The 21,270-nt window shown below is 37.4% G+C and overlaps 1 protein-coding gene across 1 annotated transcript in view; it reads left to right on the top strand.

The window, feature by feature from the left end:
• Positions 1 to 5,036, top strand: part of CRPPA (CDP-L-ribitol pyrophosphorylase A) — a 340,764-nt gene extending 335,728 nt beyond the window's left edge. The window contains exon 10 of the mRNA XM_058446710.1: positions 1,154 to 5,036. Within this exon, the coding sequence (XP_058302693.1) occupies positions 1,154 to 1,258 (105 nt within the window). The 3' untranslated portion in view covers positions 1,259 to 5,036. The remainder of the gene's footprint in view (positions 1 to 1,153) is intronic.
• Positions 5,037 to 21,270: the final 16,234 nt, after the last annotated feature.

Below are 21,270 nucleotides of genomic sequence, written 5' to 3' on the forward strand. Positions count from 1 at the left end.
TGGGAAAGCTTTTCTGGCAAAGGAATTAGCTGGCCCAAAGAGATTCAAGCTCAGAAAAACAGCTTGTTTGGACAATCTTAAGCAGTTCTATGTGGCTTGGAGAATTGAGTAATTTTAGGGAATATCAAGAAGAGGCCGAGAGGATAAGAGACATTTTATTACCAGGTAATGGGATCAGACTTTATCCTGAGGTTTAAAAGTAGTCTTCAAAGGATTTTAGTCAGGATACCGATGTGATCAGATCTATATTTTAAAATAAGTATTTTGACTTCCCTGTGGGAAATGGAGTATAAGAGGGCAAGACTTTAGAGGGACTATCTGTGAGAATATTCCAGTAATTGAGGACAGAAGGTGCTATGCTGGCAGTGGCAGTTTGAGCGGCATCATGCTTAATGCCTTATCTCAATGTATATGGATGCAAGAAACAATAGGAAGGAGCTACAATAGGTCCTAGTAATATCTTGGATATTGGGATAAGGCATTAAGGATGATTCTGGAGTTTAGAGATTGGTTACCACATCCCTCTTTTAAAAGATAGCACAATTCACAACACAGAGACTTGAAAGATATTAGCTCTGTTTCTATTTTCCCTTCACATTATAATCTCCTCATTATAAATAATTAGAATAAATGGATTCTTACAGGCAATATGATTTCAAAGGCAAAACCACTTTTTAGCAACTTGTAAAATAACCCATTTCTTGAATTTTCCCGATTCTTACTCTACAAACAGCAAGCAGGGTTTTCCCCCAATACCAGTACTCACAAACAGTTCATAACAAAGTTGGAGAACGCTCAGAAACAAGATGAAGAAAAGGATTGCATCATTGATGAAATATTCACACTTCTGTGAAGAGCCAAAGGTTGTCAGAAATTGGATTAAAGGAAAATAATCTTTTCTTTCTGTTAGCATTTGAAATTGTGTCAGTGTTTTTCCTTGTATCTTAAGCAAATATTTTTTGGTCTATAATGAAGTGTTTGTGAAAGTATTTCCGCTTTATTTGGGGAACCATGTCCATGAAAGTGGCTAAAGTCTGAGTTTCTAAAATGCCAAATCCAGACAGCAGCAGATCTTGAAAAGTGGCTTTTATGAAATTTAACACATGGCATATTTTTTTTTCTAAAATATTATTGTTTTATCCTTTCTTTTCAGGATGATCAGAAGCTACAGGAGAGTTTAAGGCAAGGTGCTATCATTATTGCTTCATTAATCAAGGAAAGAAATTCTGGACTAATTGGTCAGCTTCTGATAGCATGAAGAACACAGAAAATTACCTACTTTCTAAAACATCTATTTCAGTATCTCTATTGTGCTTTATGCCCCAGCTGCTGTGTGTGGTAGAACGTTTCAGTTGTCTTTTATATCTTCTCTATAATTTGTAGGATGTGATGCTTAGATTATAAAGCAGATTAATGTTTACATCTATGAAATAAAGAATACTTTTGTGTATGACAAATATTAATTGCCTGAACCAGGAAAAAATAGTAGATAAGTGGAAAATAATAGCCTTCAAATGAATCTTTCCACAGAGACGTGAAAGGTCAAATAGAAATAATGATAGGCGAGCTATTCTTTCAAGGAATGAGAATTTAGAAAACTTCAGCTATTATCCTAACTGTTAATTAATAATTTACACTATTATGAAGCTAATGGATAAACGTCAGAATTATTCTCACTTCTATAATTGTCCTGTCACCAGGTGATATTTTGTCTTTTTGTCTTGTGTTAAAAATGTCTACACCATAGTAAAAAAGAGTGAGGGGGATACCAGGGAACGGAACTGTTTGTTTCTAGTGTTTTCCCCATTTGCTACATATTTCTCAAGATTCCTAAAAGAGATGTCATTTCCTTCTTTTCTATTTTTGAATTGTATGTTATTTTTGGTTTATGAACTATAATTATGACTTACATTATTTTAAAGTGTCTCTAGTTTTTCTGAATGAACTTAAAAGTGTCTGGAAAGTTTCATATGTGATTCTGGTCAATCCCTGGTTAGTTATCTTCTATAAGGTAGAGAATCTATTGTACATCATAGAGTTAAATTAGTTATTTCAATTCAGATACTGCTACCTTTTAAAATCAAGTTCTTATTTCCAGTTTCCATTGGTATATACATCTGAAATATTAATATTTCCTCTTGCATTTTATAATTATGGGTGTCCTTTAATTCATTAGAGGTGCCTTTTAATCTATACATACACTTACCTCTATTTTATTTTTTATGTTTTTGAGATGGAGTCTCCCTCTGTCACTCAGGCTGGAGTGCAGTGCCACAATCTCAGCTCACTGCAACCTCTGCCTCCTGGGTTTAAGCAATTATCCTCCCTTAGCCTCCAGAGTAGCTGGGATTACAGGCACCCGCCACCACACCTGGCCAATTTTTTTTTTTTTTTTTTTTTGTATTTTTAATAGAGAAGGGTTTTCACCATGTAGGCCAGGCTAGTCTTGAACTCCTGACCTCAAGTGATCTGCCTGCCTCGGCCTCCCAAAATGCTGGGATTATAGGTGTGAGCCACCATACCCAACCAACATATATTTATTTTATTGAAACAGATTAGGGCTTAGGCTGCACGTGGAAACTAAAAGTTGCATGAAATGTTTTCAGTTAAAGATACACTATACAATATCTACCTTGTGGAATTTTTATTTAACATGTTGGGTGATTTTCCCTCTAGTGTTCAAGTATCTATATAGTAGGAGAGTTTACATTTTACATTCTCCTAATTGAATGTGTTATTTGAATGCAGGCTTGTATCTAAATTCCTGGGCCTGCCACTTTTTCTCTCTCTAGGAATATTAAGAAATTTAAAACCCATTAATTTAAGTTTTTGAGGATGGAAATAGGTAAGCAATGTGTGGACTGTGGTTAGAATGTCTCTGCCCTTGTTCAGGTGTCGGCTGTGTGTGGCGAAAACCACAGCTGCCGAGTCCGCAACATGCATCTGTTGAAGTCATCAGGTGAAAATGTTTAAGACTTTGAAAGTGCTCATAAAGGAAGAAGGGGAAATGTTATCAAGGCTTTAAAGAGAGGGTAAGTGCCTTTAAGAAGAATGCAGGAAACTGGACATATCTGTGGCACAGAAAAATCACCCTGATCTCAGGAGCGCTGGCTGAGTTAACATAGACTTCAGCTTAAGGAATCCTACAGCAGACAAGAATTTATTTCAGAGCACTTACTATGACATTACCGTAGGCAACTGGTAATATTTAGTATAATTTAGTTAATAAAATATTAAATCGTGCCTGAAAAAAATAGCATTTGGTCCTTCGTAGCAGACAAAGCAATTCACAGCATTGGAAAAAAAATATATATATATAATATATATATATATCTGCACATCCTTCACTATTTTCATGAGGAAATTGGAGCTCAGAGATCTTAGTTACCTTGCCCAAATCATGTGACTGAATAGTAACAAAAGTTTGGGCTTAAACTCAGGAAGACTGATAATAAGTGTTAAGCTTATATTCCTGTCTAACAATGACCCCTGGCAAAGACATCTGAAAGACGTGATATATAAGCCAGAGGCACTGAATGAACATTGGCGAAATGAACAAGAAGGGTGGGACACATATGCCCAAGGACTAGATGAAAGTCCTGGAACTTTTGGCTCTCCAGCCACCTTCCCAACATAAAGAAATTGTAGCTAAAGTTAAGGGAATGAAGAGAAGTATTGGCCAAAAGAGAAATTATTTTGTTGTTTAAGAGATCTGGCTGGGCGCGGTGGCTCACGCTGGTAATCCCAGCACTTTGGGAGGCCGAGGTGGGCAGATCATGAGGTCAGGAGATTGAGACCATCCTGGCTAACACCATGAAACCCCGTCTCTACTAAAAATACAAAAAAATTAGCCAGGCATGGTGGTGGGCACCTGTAGTCTCAGCTGTTTGGGAGGCTGAGGCAGGAGAATGGCGTGAACCCAGGAGGCGGAGCTTGCAGTGAGCCGAGATAGTGCCACTGCACTCCAACCTGGGCAATAGAGCAAGACTCCATCTCAAAAAAAAAAGAGATCGAGAGGTAACTTTACAGTTACATTTTTATCACTGCTTCTGTAAATTTACTTTAGTAAAAGCTGTCTATTCTCACTTTATTTTCCAAAATCTCTTAAAAAATAATAGTGATTATGCTTCAAGGTTTTTGAAAATGCTTCTACTTGTGGGAAATTTTGTTGAAAAATGGTTTTCTTTCTAAACTTATGCTAGTTAGTTAAATGTAAATTAAAGTTAGTCATCTTAGGGGTACATCATAGCGTGAGTAATGGTTTGATTAATGACATTTTGGTAGAGGTCCTTTTTTTTTTCCTAAAAGTGCTCAATTTGAGATGACTTGTTGCAAGTATACTCATTTACAGGTAAGAGTCAGCTCCCTATATTCTCTGAGTCATTGTTATGGTTATTATTTTAAGCATTTTACATTAATTTAACAAACTTTTTTCCTTCACTAACTTATAACTGTCAACTTTATGTAAATACAGTGACCATCTTATAAAAATCAAATTGCAGAATGTCTTAAAATCTGTAAATTTGACTTTGTTTTAATGTTGAAACTACAAATTCACAGAGGCATAAATCATAACATCTTAATTAAAATGTCAACCATGTGCAAGAAGATAGAAGTTATTTAGAAAGTTTAATTTGAAAATAGAATAATGAAGCATTTTAATTGATATAGGATTTGTTAATATGGCTTAAAATCAGTGGACTAGAAGTAGCTGTGTATGTGGTGGTTGGCATTATAGTTGCATTGATATATGTTCTTATTAATTTCAATTTCAAAATTGTAAAAAGCATATGCATATTTTTAAGGTGACATTGAAAACTACTATAAAGATGCTAACTATGGTGTTTTTACAAAACAAAATATAAGTAAATAATTGATTTAAAATCTAATGGCATTTTCTTTTTTTTAGTTTATACATGTTTTTTCAAACTCAGTCACAATTGAATAACTAAATGTAACATTCTCAGAATATAACATTGTGATAGTTTATATTATAGATAGAATTTGAAGTCCAGATCTATATTCTGTAAATATATATATTTACATATCTACCTATGTATGTAAATATATATATATTATAGTACTCACATATATATAATTACATGTATAAACATATATATAACCGTATATATATATGATTATGAAACCAGAAGTCTTAAATAGATTTCCTCTTCTTCTCCTAGTTTTTAGCAATTATAGTGGCTGCTAAGGATATAAAACCTATGCTTGGACACAGTGGAGAAAAGTATTATGATTACTTAATCTCTGTAATGAGGTGAATTATTGCTCAGAAATAATCTTTTCTTCCCATTGTGTTCTGGAGAAATATTTGTTCAGGACTTTGGTATTCATCATGTGACCTGCTTTGGCCAGTACAGTGGGTCAGAAATGTCAGTGTGCCACTGAGACTAGACCTGCAGAGACCTTTCGTATTTTTACTCTCTCTCCTGAACATGCCCAGCCTAGCCCGCTGCCTCCAGAAGGAAGTCGAGAGCCAACATCAGCTGACCTCCAGCTAACCCATAAATGGTTGAAGGGCCCAGCTAAGATCAGCAGAGCCACCTAGCCTGGTTAGGTTGACCTCCAGCAGATGTGTGAGTCAAATAAATGCTCATAGATTTTGCTAGTACTGAGTTTTCAGTAGTTTTATTGCACACCAATTGGTAACAAAAGAAAATCTTTGGCAATGTGAGGTATATTTGCCTTCACAAATCTAGGACATATCTAGAGACACACATTTGCTAAAGCAGAATGCTTATAGAAGAATTGTTAGAGCAATGATCCCAAAGTACTAGAAGGCTTTGAGGATCACTCATTTCCTACTCAATAGTTTTTAAAGGAGAAAGATAGACCTGAGTGTTTGTGAAAAGTTTTTGAAAGAGGTGAACTTTCTTGGATATGAAATTATATTGAGTTAAATATATGGGCATTTAAAATAATAAATAATAAAAATAGCGAACTTGCTGAATGATCACTATGTTCCCAAAACTGTTCTTAGTATTTTAGTTGCACATAACTTCTGTATTCTTAATAGTTACTTTATGTGCTAGGTAGTACACCTATAAAACCATTTAAAAGGTGTCAAAACCGGCTGGACGCAGTGGCTCATGCCTGTAATCCCAGCACTTTGGGAGGCCGAGGCAGGCAGATCACAAGGTCAGGAGTTCGAGACCAGCCTGACCAACATGGTGAAACCCCGTCTCTACTAAAAATACAAAAATTCACCAGGTGTGGTGGTATGCGCCTGTAATCCCATCTACCCAGGAGGCTGAGGCAGGAGAATTGCTTGAACCTGGGAGGTGGAGGTTACAGTGAGCTGAGATTGCACCACTGCACTCTATCCTGGGCAACAGAGCGAGACTGTCTCAAAAAAAAAAAAAAGATGTGAAAACCAAGGTGCATACATTTTGAATAACTTATTCAGAGTTAGCCAAGCAGCACGTGGGAGGAATGAGATTCAAATTTGGTTATTGAGTCCCAGAGCCTATATTTGTGAGCAGTATGCTATGCAATATTTTAAAACATACTGTTTTAAGATCGCTTAAACGAATGACTCTTAAAGATGAGAACTTTTTTTTCTTTAATAACAAGAGAAATAAAATGAGTAAAGCCCATTACTTTTCAGTGTTTCAGTACTCTTCCTTTCCCCATCTCCATCCCCAAAAAACATATTTTAGAACATCCTTGGGTCTGTATGTGCTGGTGAAACCAATGAGGACCGATAATGTACATAAGATTATTATCAGTGCCATCTCTGTGAGCCCTAAAGTTGTTGGGATTTCCTCAGGCAATGAATGATGAGATACACTTGGATAGTGAAAGTGGAAGATGAAAACATGGAAGCATGCACTTTCTTGATGGACAAGAGATGCATGTAGCCATTTGTGCCTCAGCAACACAGCAAGACATGAGAGTTGAAATCTTTTTATCCTTACAAGAGAAAGAAAGGTTCAGAGAAGTGGCTAGGAATGAGAAAGTATAAAGTCTTTCTTTGTCTTGGGATTCTCTTAATCACATATGTTACCAGTGTTTGGTCAGCAGGAAAATTTTGGGGTGAATTGTGCCTAGTTTGATGAGAGGCCTGAGTGGAGCCAGGTTGTTTTTCCCTTATCTGAAACATTGGAATCATTTAACAATGTCTTCACAGCTGAGATGCATTATGCAAATTAATTCTCTACTTAGGATGCTACCATATAATCTGAACAGTTGTTAAAACATCTGGGTCTGTTTAGCAGCATTGATGAAGCCTGGCTTGTCAAATGCATTTTTTTCTTTCGATTTAACCTTAATTAATCCTTGCAGGATCTCTACGAGGTAGGTCTGTATCAACCTTTTGATATGACAGTTGCAAAAAGGCAGATGCAGAGATTAAGAACTCGTGATCGCTGGGCACACTGGAAGCCAAACTGGAATTCTAGCATTTCTAACATAGGACAATTTTGGACCAATAATAGTCCATCTACTTTGAATAATTTTTTAGGGAATTGGATCACATATAGGAAGGACTGTTCTTAAGGATTAAAAAACTCGATTTAAATCTATATCCAGAATTTTATCTGGATGCATTCACTTATTTTCCATTTTGCAAAATTGCAGTTAAGCCCAGAGGCAAAAGCTTCAACAAGACAATCGCAGAGATGGTTTTGACTCAAGTTGGAGACATGATTTGAGATTCTAGATAGAGGCCAATTTTGTAAGAATTTCCACTAGTCTGCAGACTGTAATAATTGTGTTATTTGGATAAGGTTTGGCAAAGCATCTAGTAAGATTAACTGAATGAGTTTTCTGGATCTTTGCCATTTGGCGCTATCCATTATATTCTTTGTTCTACCTCATTATAAAATGGGCTATTGAAATTGAAATTGGTTGGTTTATTGGTATGTCAGGTTTTTATTTCCTTTTTTTCCTTTCCTATTCTTCGCATCTGAGCTCTTAATTTGGTTGAAAGCAAGCTCTTCAGCCTAAGTGGATAACAAAACATCCCTTTGAGGATGAGGAAATAGACGATAAAATCTGTGTTCCTAATTTTCTTCAATAGTTTGGAGGATTTTTTTTTCATCCTGTGTGTGTTCTTAAGACCTTGTTAAGTTCATAGTTCTTTTTTCTTTTATTGTTTGAATAGAACACCATTCTCTTTAATCCCACCTGAGTTTCAAAAATGTATTATTGAACTGCCCAGTTCAGGAATTCAGTTGCCTGTTTTACTGAATGGAGGTATGTATGACCCGATGGTAAAAGAATGTTATTCAAAGACATTTCCGCCTGTTTGTTTCTTGGATCAGTTACTAGTCACATAAATCTGGAAAGAAGCCAAAATATGTAAACAAATTAAGAGTTTGAGGATCCCAGTGGGAATATCTATAAGTTCTGCTGTAATACAGGAATTTAAGATAAATGAAGATAAATGCAGTATGTTATAATAAGATAGCCAGGAGAAGCAACTGTAGACCAACTATTCTTGGCTCTGGTTTGGGAATCTTAATGAATATTAAAAGATTTGGGTTAATCATGAGGTTGTGCATAATGTCACTCCTTCCCAAGCCTATATATGTTGCCTAAAGAGAATTTTATTTTCATTTTACTAACTTTTAATTGTTGCTTAATATCAATTATTAAACTTAGAAGCTATATTCTCAAACCCTATTACATATTTAAAATATGCAAATTACTTATTTTTATCATTAATCTCTTTATATATTACATAAATCAATGAATACAGTAAAGTATAGTTTGAAAGACTGGAGATTTTCCTCCAAGAGCTTTTTTGATGCACTGTCTTCTTGAAACTGTCAGTCTTAGCCTGTGAACGAAAAACTGTGTTAGAAGAGATACAAAGTAATGTGATGTTCTCTGGTCATTTTATTACCTTTGACCCAGGGCTACAACTTAAATGTAAAACTCCCTCTTAAGAAAGATAGCACAAAAATTTAATTTTACCAGTATAACATGTCGATTAATTTTCGTGTGAGTGTAGAGAAGGAAAAGTGTATTTTTTTGGTGAACATTTTCTGGAAAGAGTTGGAAAACAATTTCATTGTGAGTTTGTGCTTTGTATGCATATACAATAACTTATAGAGACTGGGTGTCACTGATGTGGCAAAGCAGGAAAACAGTAAATGAATATATCTAGTGCATATGTATACATAAATACATGTTTATACCTAATAATTATACATACACAATTAACGATACTCATTGGCAATGCAGGTTAAACACTTTTTTTTTTTTTTTTTTGAGACGAAGTCTCACTCTGTCTGCCCCGGCTGGAGTGCAGTAGCGCGATCTTGGCTCACTGCAAGCTCCGCCTCCCAGGTTCACGCCATTCTCCTGCCTGAGCCTCCTGAGTAGCTGGGACTACAGGCGCCCGCCACCACGCCCCGGCTAATTTTTTTTGTATTTTTTAGTGGAGACGGGGTTTCACCATGTTAGCCAGGATGGTCTCGGTCTCCTGAACTCGTGATCCACCCACCTAGGCCTCCCAAAGTGCTGGGATTACAGGCGTGAGCCACTGTGCCCGGCGGTTAAACACATTTTTAAAGCAATGGCGTATCTTTTATGTTGGTAGCCTCATGACATAAAAAGCCTGTGACATAAAAATGAGATTGCACTTTCATTTTTTTAACCCAAATTATCGTAACATCAGCCCACATTATTACTGCTAGAAACTAACCTGACTCACAGTATTCTTAGCAATTTCATGAATGCTCTAGAATAAGCCCCTCGATTTCTTATACCTTTAATTTTTCATCTTGTCACCATGCTGTTACCCCTGATGCTGATGATCCTCATGAGAAAGCCACTCTACCTGGCACTGCTGCCTCCAGTCTTAACTATCCCTGTGCATCCCACCAAGAGGGGGACTTTCCTTGCATCGAAGGTATCAGTTTGGGATGCTCTTCCAGCTTGATCTCAGATGCATGCAATTGAAGGAGATAGAAGCTAGACTTTCCCTGAAACTTCAATAACCTTTCTGGACTACAGAAACATGTACTACAATCAGAAGCAAAGGTGGCTTTGCCACTCGTATCAGGCCTGTCTCCACCTGCCTATCAGAAACACTTCGGATCCCTGGATGTTTGACCCCAGCTACTCCTGAACCAGAGGGCAAGCAATGGCTACCCCATCCAAAGGATGTGCCTTATTGGTTATATGAAGATTAGATACTCCTAGAATGGGTGATACTACTATCATCCATTCTCTTCAAGAAAAATGCTCATGTGTCCAACAAGTGAAACACAAAATAGTGTGGATACTGATACATTTCCCTAAGTCAGGATTGTTTTAGCCACAGTCAACTGTAACATTGTAATTTTAAAAAATGGTTTTTTTCAAAAATATATTTAACTGGGAGAAATATTTTGTGACTTGAATAAATTAATATGATTTCACCAAGGAACACAAGCATGGGCAACATATGTAAAAGACAGACTCTGCTTTTTTCTTTATAAAACCTCTGTGATCTTTATTACAGTAAAAAAAGTATCTTGGAGACAAATGAGTTATTTAACGATAATTACCAGTAAGTTGTGTCTTACTTTTTACCAAATAATTTTCACATTATCTGATGTAACTTTCTTGAGAACTTACAGTTACCCATATATTACAGAAGAGCCTGAGCCTCATGGAAGCCAAGTGAAGATCCTGAAATTACATGGCTAGTAAGTTGCATGGCCAGTACCCAAAGCCCCTGTTTTTTGTATTCTCCCTACACTGCTTCATATCAATTAGGGTATAAAAGTGATCCTAAAAAATAAAATAATCTGATGACAAAATATATATTTAGAGTCTACATATTCAATTGTGTTCCAGTTTTTTTTTATTTTGATTCTCATGCTTCTATGGGCTCCAGGCCAGTTGGCAGTGTCATTAGCAACAGATATGTGCCTCTTAGTCATTAAGATGAGAACTGCGTGGCAGACCAAATCCTGGTTCCTAATTATTTATTGAGCATCTCTTATGATCAAGACCTCTAGGTTACATGGAAATTCTACAAAGAAATAAAAGTCAGGATTCCTATTCTCCTTGATATGTTTTCTGGAAAAGTGAGAAAGACACAATTTATGACAATGGAAAGTGGTATATGCTAAGAGTGAAGTAAATGGTATTGTTATATAGTCTTAGAAGCTCAGAGGAGAGAGATTTCCAGGATCTGATGTGCAGAGAATATTCTATCTCTTTATGGCCTTAGTATTCAAGGTGTGGTTTAGGCTTCTACTAAATTCCTTCCCTAAACTTTCCTAGAGGTCAACATATGCTCTTGATATTCACATAGCACCAGTGGACACCTCCACTTTGCTGATTACATTCAAAATTGCTCTCTTTATGTATCTCTGTTCACTTTTAAGATGTAATCTCCCTCCAGGCTAAGCATTAAGTTGTACCTATGTGGGTAACTCCAGCTTTCATTAAAAGTAACTTGCCTCTTTTCCCTTACCCAAGTATCACTTGTATAATCTAATGGATTTTGTCTTTTACACCAGAACCAGCAGCACCTGTAAATTTAGGCTCTTCCTGCCCTCTTTCTATATTAGTCAGTTCTCATGTTGCTAATAAAGACATCCCCAAGACTGGGTAGTTTATTTAAAAAAAAAAAAAAGGTGTAATAGACTCACAGTTCTGCATGGCTGGGGAGGCCTCACAATCATGGCAGAAGCCTAAGGAGGAGCATCGTGGTAGGCAAGAGAGCTTGTTGGGGAACTTCCCCTTTATAAAACCATCAGATCTGTGAGACTTATTCACAATCATGAGAACGGCAGGGGAAAGACCTGCCCCCATGATTTAATTACCTCCTACTGGGTCCCTCCCATGCCACATGGGAATTCTGGGAGCTACAATTCAAGATGAGATTTGGGTGGGGACACAGCCAAACCATTTCACCTTCATTCTGAAATCTCTGAGGCAAAGAACTGTAAAACCAGGCTACAAGCTTTCAGTAGAAGGGGGAGGATAAAGAACAGGGCAAAATAAATCAATAATCAAAGTAGTCTTGCCTTCTGTATATTGCGTAGTAAATGAGAGGTACAGATAATGAATGCCTCTGTTTTCAGTGCAGTTTTCTCTTCCCTCCCAGACCCATGCTGCCTCCTAATGACTATTGCATGATCTACAATCCTGTATCTTTGTCTACTGAAAAACATGTTTATACTTGCATATCTTTTCAGTTAGAAACAGACTATGTTTTCTCCCCCAAGCTTGACTTGTGCCCCACATTCTTGTCTTTGTTGATGTTAGTGGTGCTCACTCTTGCTCTACTGCTTTTGGAGTTTCGGACCCTTTTCTATTTTCCTTCTTCCCTATCCAACCACCTAGTTTTCTTTGAGCTATCCCTCAACTCTAGGTTGGCTTCTTCACTTCTCCTTCCATCACTTCCATCTACACACTCGTCACAAGCCACTCATGCCCTACATGCTTCACACTCCAGCAAACCACTTGCCATTTCCTGATCAACACTGTCTTTTTTGCCTTGTGCCCTTGAATGTGCTGTTGCTGTCTGATGTGGCCTGTTGTTATCTTTTTACACACATTTGTTTCTTCTTTATACTTATGTCATATTTTATTATAGAACTTACAGTATTTTAACACTAGACAACTTAAGAGGGCATATCGATGGCATACAGATGTTCTTTATTCTCTTTGAATCTAGAAGAATAAACGTTGGTGACAGGTATAAAAGAAGTTAGAAATGCAGGATCAATATGAAATGAGCCTCCCCAATTTTTTTCTCTTCATAAGCTCCACAAATAATGCTCTCCTCACTCTACATTCCTATTCCATGATCTTCAGTAACTCTCTACTTATTTCTCTAGCATGTAAATCCATCATTTTTCCTTTACTGTATATTTCATCATCGTACTCCACCTCTCTATTTGCATTCTAGTCCTACCTATTAGGCCAACATTAGTCGTGCACCTTCAGTGGAATCAGACCAGTTGCCTTCCTGACCACATACCCACTCATCCCCTTCTTCCTGTTGCACTTTGACTGATGACCTTGCTCTTACTGGGAACACATCACCTGCCCTCTGTTTATTTAATTCCTATGCTTCCTACAGTATTTATTCCTGTTGCTGCTCAACTAGCATACCTTCTCGGACCTTTCCATTATTTTGATATTTAAAGGCTGTAAACTCACAAATCCACACTGTATACATGCTGACTTGGGATATACTAATTAAATGTAGCATCATTTCTCCTCAATTTAAGAACAAACAACATGTTATGGTTTACAATAGGTCTTCTGCAAGGCCCTGCCATGTTTGAACACACAATGAGCATTCATATATATGCAGAACATTGATTTGGTAGGACTGAATCATTAAATGATTATCATCTTTGAGAATATGGTGGAAGACACTTTTACTGCCAGCTGACTCTTATTTCAGGTGCTGTGCCTAGATGCTTTCTGTACTGTATTTCATTTCATCTAATGGCAAATACATGTTCTGCTGTGTGAATTAGAGTCAATGTTTACACAATATAGCGGATTTGTTTTGGTAATTTTACTTCTTAGGCTCTGTTGTTGTGATAATCTGTGATTTTTATTTAAAGTCAGGCACTTAAATGTATAGGAATTTAACATTCTCATACAAAGAAGGAAAAGAACAGAAAGGAAGGAAGTCAGTTGTCAAGCCATTCATGAATGGCCCCCTAGCACCTGATCAAATGAGTACTGATGAAAAATACTTAAAGGCCTGTGGCAACTGGCATTTGTGACAGGCTTTTGAAACACACACTCTCCTTTGAAGTTCACCTTTTTTCTTCAGGTCTTCCCCCCCAGAGGGACACAAAGAATTCAAACAAACACTAGAAATCCTCTTCATATATCTGCTCCTTTAATGGAAACTAAGCTCCACCTGGTGGTAGAATGGGTTTTCGTCTTTGGACTTCAGCATGTCCACTGAGATGTACTCAGCAGGGAAACAAAATCTGTATACATCTAAACATACGCATACCTTGATGTGTTACATATGTGTGGTTTTCAGATATTCTGTCACAAAAGTTGTAAATTATGCTTATTCTTGTGCTTTATTGGCATTTAAAGCAAGGCATTCAGCATTTGCTTACTATCAACGTCTCATGATGTTCAGACTCTCAGCAGTGACCAGAATGATCTTATTGTGATAATCACAAAATCTTGCCTCTGTTTTATATCAAGATTGCTTTCGAAAGGATTTGACTTACACTTTGGTAGTAATAGTAGTTTATGACTAATATAAAATTAAAATGGAGAAATGCTTGCAAATATTAACTCAAGTAATAGTGCTGGTTAGTACAACTCTTAATACATGACTATGTCTTTTCTTTCTCATATAAGAGCATTATTATGTTGAGTGACAGAAGTTTGTAACATTTAGCTTTATAAGAACTAGAAGCCCTCCAGCTGGATTTAGCCCACAGATCTGTTGTCAGATCTGTATTAAAAATACAAAATAGGTGCTTACATTTGCAAATTGGGGCATTTCATTATAAAAATGCAGCCATCTAGCAATGACGGGCCTTTTTCTTTCTTTTTCTTTTTTTTTTTTTTGAGACGGAGTCTCGCTCTGTCGCCCAGGCTGGAGTGCAGTGGCGCAATCTCGGCTCACTGCAAGCTCCGCCTCCCGGGTTCACGCCATTCTCCTGCCTCACCCTCTCCGAGTAGCTGGGACTACAGGCGCCCGGGACCACGCCCGGCTAATTTTTTTGTATTTTTTAGTAGAGACGGGGTTTCACCGTGGTCTCTATCTCCTGACCTCGTGATCCGCCCGCCTCCGCCTCCCAAAGTGCTGGGATTACAAGCGTGAGCCACCGCACCCAGCCCCTTTTTCTTTTATTGAAACAGTGTCTGCCCTGTCACCCAGGCTGGAATGCAGTGGTGTGATCTCAGCTCTCTGAAGCCTCAACCTCCTGGAGCTCAAATGATCCTCCCACCTCAGGCTCCCAAGTGTCTGGGACTACAGGAGCCTGTTATTACACCTGGCTAATTTTTGTATTTTTTATAGAGACAAGGTGTTGCCATGTCGCCAGGCTGGTTTCAAGTGACTCTCCTACCTTTGCCTCTCAAACTGCTGGGATTACAGGCATGAGCCAATGCGCCCGGCCAGGGGATCTTTTTCCTTCAAGGCAAGTGACCTCAACCTGAAGAGTAGCTGGCCTTTTAAGAAGCGGCACTGATAGGGTCAGGATTTTGTCCCCATCCAAATCTCATCTTGAATTGTAATCCCCATAATCCCTACATGTCAAGGGAGAGACCAGGTGGCGGCAATTGAATCATAGACCAGGTGGAGGCAATTGAATGATAGACTAGGTGGAGGCAATTGAATCATAGACCAGGTGGAGGCAATTGAATCACAGGCGTGGTTCCCCCTAGTCTGTTCTCGTGATAGTGAGTTCTCACGAGATTGAGGGTTTTATAAGGGATTCTTTGCCATTTCACTCAGCACTTCTCATTCTTGCCGCCTTGTGAAGGAGGTGTCTGCGTTGCTTTCCGCCATGATTGGAAGTTTCCTGAGGCCTCCCCAGCCATGCTGACTGTGAGTCAATTAAGCCTCTTTCCTTTATAAATTATCCAGTCTCAGGCAGTTCTTACAGCAGTGTGAGAATGGAGTAATACAGGCACAAACTCTTATTATCCACAGGCCCATCTACCCCTTGAGGTAACACACTCTGCCTTCTTCACTCATTATTGCCTGATTTCTGTAGTCATTCACATTTATGACCACTGTATTTTATTTGTAATGTCTTTCTGAGAAATTTTTAGTTTAGCACAAGGAGAAAATGAAATGAGTTAATAAACATCAAAAATATGAAAGAAAACCACCCAAATGGTATTCAAATGCTTTCTCTATAGTTTTTCACAATGGCCCAGTGGTGCAGTAGGTATACTTCAAATAGTATGATAGATATTTAATTGAATTTGTGTTGTTTTAAGCCACCAGGTTTGTGGTAATTTGTTATGGCAATAATAATAATGACAAAAACTAATACACTAGCAAAGAGAAGTTTTGAAGTTTGCTTTCTGAAGTTCTTATGAGAATATTTTTTCAATATGTAAAATTACAGTACTAAGCGTGCAAACTGCCTACCATTCCCTTCCTTGTGCTACCTATTCCCTTGAGAGTTACTTTTCTAATCCTTCCCTACCCCTGTATAGCAGGGAGAGAAGGTCATGGTTAAAGAACTGTACTTCTGTAGCATGGCAAGGAAGGCAGGCCATGGCAAATAGGAGAACTGTGGAAAGAGCTAATAATAGGGAGGATGTTTCAAAAGATAAACTTTCTTTTTCCTGAAGATTGCCATAGTCTCTGGATAGATTATGTAGATGTTTAAAATGACATATGGATATGTTCTCAAAGTAGTAGAAGTGATTTTGCTCATAGTTTTTCTAGTGTGATAGAAAGGCCATATCTACTGGTGTTCTAGACTTAAAGACGTCTGGGTTCAGACTCATAGTATGTAGATTATTGAGAATAAAGTAGGTTGAAGGGATTGAGGAGGAAGCATAGTTAATTGATCTGTAGTGTGGAAGTGGGAGTTAATTGAGAGAGTTTAGATATCAAGATACTGAGAATTTGTAAATACAACTGGATTTAAATGTATATCATATTTATATGTAAATACATTGCAGAATGTTCTCTCCAATTTGTAAATGCTCCTTTTATAGCAAAAAGAAGTCTGAGTCAATACTGTTCCAGCTTTATTATGGATATAATATTTAGAAAATAAAAGCATAAATTTGTGTAGCCTTTCCAGGCCCCTGCAAATGACCACCTTAAGAAGAGAGAGCACATTTTAACTATGATCACTTTGTTCACATTATTGCTGTTTCTTCTCTGAGATGCATGATATTTGTTAGGAAGAACTTTCTGTTGCTTTTGAATGACAGAAAACTACTGAACCACCTTGCAACCTGCTAAGAGAATGATACTTTAAAATGTTTCCATGAGATTATGGCACTGTAAGACCCCTTTGCCATCTGTATACTATCACTGATAAGCACACTGACTGTCAGGTATGTGATGGTGTAGGGGGGATGATGCAGTTACACATATTCACAGTCAAGCCTCCAGATGCAGAAATTCATGGAAATAGATCTCATGGTTGGGTACTCCTGAGAATATGCTGGATTTGCACAGAGAAGTCCAGGGATACTAACTATGACTGCATTTAAATACCATCAGCTGAATAGGTCAGTAAACTGATACTCTAAAATGAACATTTAAATACAGCTTTTCTATAGAAAAAAAAGTTTGTTTGAATAGAGACAGGGTTTTACTCTGCCTCCTAGGCTGCAGTGCAGTGGTGCTATCATAGCTCACTGTAACTATGAACTCCTAGGCACAAGTGATCCTGCCGCCTCAGCCTCCTGAGCAGCTAGGACTACAGGCACGTGCCATCATGCTTGAATAATTTTTAAATTTTTTGTAGAGGCTGGGTCATGCTATTGTCCCCAGGCTGGTCTCTAACTCCTGGCCTCAAGTGATCCTCTTGCCTTGGCCTCCCAAAGTGCTGGGATTACAGGTATGAGCCACTACCTCTTGGCTGTTTTCTTTTTGTTATCAACTCATGAATAATTGAAACTTATCTCTAAACCTCTATCTGGTTGTCCTTATGGATATTTTTTTTCACTTAACTAGAATACTTAGTGTGTTTTAAAATATCAACCTGACAATAAAATCTAGGATGGAAAGTTCTCACATTATGTTTTTAATTTTTTACCATATTATTTTTTTGGAAGCACAACAAATGCTAATGTCACCGTTTATCTTGGTATTCACGTCATTAAACATAGTAGTTGCTCTATATATGGGTGAATGAAGTAATAAATGGATACATCCATCTTTTCCATTTATTGGCACATATTCTCACTTAACCAAAGGATCTAAAGCTGCTGCCACTTTAGCTGGTCTCAGTTTTACCCTGGGCTTCTCAGAGTGTAACTTCCCTAAGCTCAAAATGGTTCTAGAATTTAAAGATAAATATTTTTCAATATGGCCTCTAAATGTTAGCCAACTTATGTAATCTAGTGCTCAAAGAAGAAAAATTCTTTTTCCACACAGAAGGAAAATAAAATTGAGGAACGGTATATTAGTCTTCAGATGTCAATTTTTAAGAGATTTGTAAAGATTTATGCGTGATTTCCCTCATGAAGGCTGATATTTTAAAGCCTGAAGTTTCCCATACCACCATTCCCTCCCACCACATGGAAAATGTTTTTTAAGTTCTTGGTGCTATAATTCATGTTATTAATACTTGCTTTTCTATATAGAAAATCAGCTGGTGAGCTTGTTAAATATGTTGCTTATCAGTTAGCACCTGCAGGAATACAGATTGAGTAGCCTTTGGGCTGCAAGTGTTTATAAAAATTGCAGGTCAATGTCAAAGTTTTGACCCAAGGCCACGCTGTGAGAAATGTTGCTTTAGATTGCTTGCTGCACTTACGTTGTTGTTTAGTTGTATAATCTTCAATAGGTGCCTAAGCAATCTGATCTACAAGTAAATTTGCTGCCATGTAGTGGTCCCTGTCCTGATACCTCTCCTCTGCCTCACGACTCCCACCCCCAATAATTGTGCAATGATTTTACAAAGTCATGCTTCTGAGGAGACCTAGGGCGGATAGAATTACTGCAGAAAAGTCCTGTAATTCTCTGGCATAGGTAGCACTTTGCTTTCAAAAAAGGTTAAGCTTTCTTTTCTGTGGCATAGCAGATCTGAGCTGACCCTTGATAGGTTTGTATCTTTGGTATCTCTACCACTATCTCTCAAATACCATCTCATCCTATGTTGATAGTGTTCTGCCTGCCAAGATTTCCCCACTGTCAGATACCACAAGGCTTGTCCAGGATCACATGGATCTCTAAACCTTTCCTGACTCCCTCTTCCCACAAAAACACTTCTTTCCGCAGCAGATAATCCAAAAGACAATAATTGTCATATGGTACAAATGGGAATTAATAAATGTTGGCAAGCCCAAGCATTCAATCTGGGACATCATCTTCATCAACAATAAGCATGGCTTAAGTATCAACTTAGTTGTAGGTTCTGTGCCAAGTCAAAGAGACAGGAAGATTTTTCTGCTCAAAGGGTATATAATATAATGGTAGGAATTTGAGAAAAAAAAGCCTTTATCCTATTTTTCAGCTTTTTGGAGGTATAAATGACAAAAGTTGTATATATCGAAAGTGTACAGTGTGATGTTTTGAGATACATTGTGAAATGATTACTGCAATCAAGTTAATTAACATCTGTATCACCTCAGAAATTTAGCTTTTGTGTGTGTGGTAAGAAGACTTAGGATCTACTCACTTAGCAAATATTAAGTATATATTAAGTTGGTGCAAAAGTAATATTAGTAACAATATTATTAATGACAGTCAGCACAGTGTACATTAGGCCTCCAGAAATACTCATAACTGCAAGTTTGTGACTTTTGACTAATGTATCCTTGTCCCCACCCCTGCCTGACCACTGGTAACCACTCATCTACTCTGTTTCTATGAGTTAAATTTTTTTTTTGAATTCCGTATATAAGTAAGATCATGCAGTATTTTTCTTTCCATTTCTGGCTTATTTCACTTAGTATAATGTCCTCCAGGTCCATCCACATTGTCACAAATGGCAGGATTTCCTTCTTTTTGAAGGATGAATAATATTCCATTGTATACACATACCATATTGTCTTCATTCATTCATTGATGGACACAGGTTATTTACATATCTTGGCTATTGTGAATAACATTGTAATGAACATGGGAGTACATATGATACTTCAAGATGGAGATTTTATTGTCTTCGGATATATACCCAGAGTGGGATTGCTAGATTATATGATAGTTCTATTTTTAATTTTTTGAGAAACCTCCAGTATGAACCCTTTTATTTTATTTTTATTTTTTTTGAGACAGAGTCTTGCTCTGTTGTGAAGGCTGGAGTGCAGTGGCGCAATCTGGGCTCACTGCAACCTCAGCCTCCCAGGTTCAAGAGATTCTCACGCCTGAGTCCCCCCACTGAGTAGCTGGGACTACAGGTGTGCGCCACCACACCTGGCTAATTTTTGTATTTTTTGGTAGAGATGGGGTTTCTCTATGTTAGCCAGGCTGGTCTTGAACTCCTGGCCTCAAGATGATCCACCCACCTTGGTCTCCCAAAGTGCTAGGATTACAGGCGTGAGCCACTGTGCCTAGTAGTATGAACCCTTTTAAATTGGGAAGATGAATTCGACCATCTGGTAAGATAGACATACCTTGAGTCACTTTACTCTGACAAAATCTTGCTGTTTTTTACACATATTTTTGCTTCACCCTTCGGGCGGTGAGTCTTCTGAGGCCTTTTAGGCTTCACACAGGGCTCTTCTGCTGCTGAGGGCTAGCAAAAATAATAAGTTGCTCTAGATCTTCCATGAAATAGAAATTATACAGTTTCATACAAAGAGAAAAACATTTTAAAATTTGAATTAAACATTGTTGGGGCATATTTTCTATGCTCAAACTAGTGTCTATGGGATTCAACACTCAGTTTTGGTTGTGATTGGCAATGGCATATATAATGGCAAAGAATATAACCATTTGATGTTTCTAATTTCATGGATTATTAATAATGCATTCTTATTTTGTTACCCCTGCCTGAAACAATCTATTTTAAAATGGCTTCTTAATGTTATTGATTTTCACATTTTTAGTAGCTACTCTCGTTCTGAGATATTTTAAAAATATACCATGAGGATTGGCAGAATGGGAAAGAGAGTATACTCTTCCCAGTTTCTTCATGATGCCCAAGAATTACATGGTACAAAGAGTGGAATTTGGATTTATTATAAACGTAATTTCCTAACAATAGTTATATTAAGATAGAAACGATAGCTTTCCTGAGGGAACGACACTTAGGTAAGTCACAAGCTGACTTACTCTAGAATTTCTCCATCACAGGATAACCTGCAAAGACCCTTCCCATTCAGGAGGGTGAGAATCCTGAAACTCAAAACGCACTGGTGCCTGCAGGGAGGTTGCTGAACTTTCCATTTAAAAAATGCCCACTAGAGGGAGTATAACATCATAAATTCCTTTTGCTTGTTGCCTTGCTTCTGGTAAGCTGGCAGGAAAGCAAGATTTGAGTGCAAATATCTAGAATCTTTTATATTCTAATTTTTTCTCATTCACATTTTATTAAATATTCTGATGAGCAAAGAAAAACTGACAGGAAAAATGAATATATACTATGTGATATTAATATGTTTATATGTGAAAATTCAGAATTTAAAATCATTGTCTCGAAATGAAATATAGATTATTTGCAT

The sequence above is a fragment of the Hylobates moloch genome, unplaced genomic scaffold (assembly GCF_009828535.3).
Source record: "Hylobates moloch isolate HMO894 unplaced genomic scaffold, HMol_V3 SCAFFOLD_1, whole genome shotgun sequence".
Taxonomy (NCBI): domain Eukaryota; kingdom Metazoa; phylum Chordata; class Mammalia; order Primates; family Hylobatidae; genus Hylobates; species Hylobates moloch.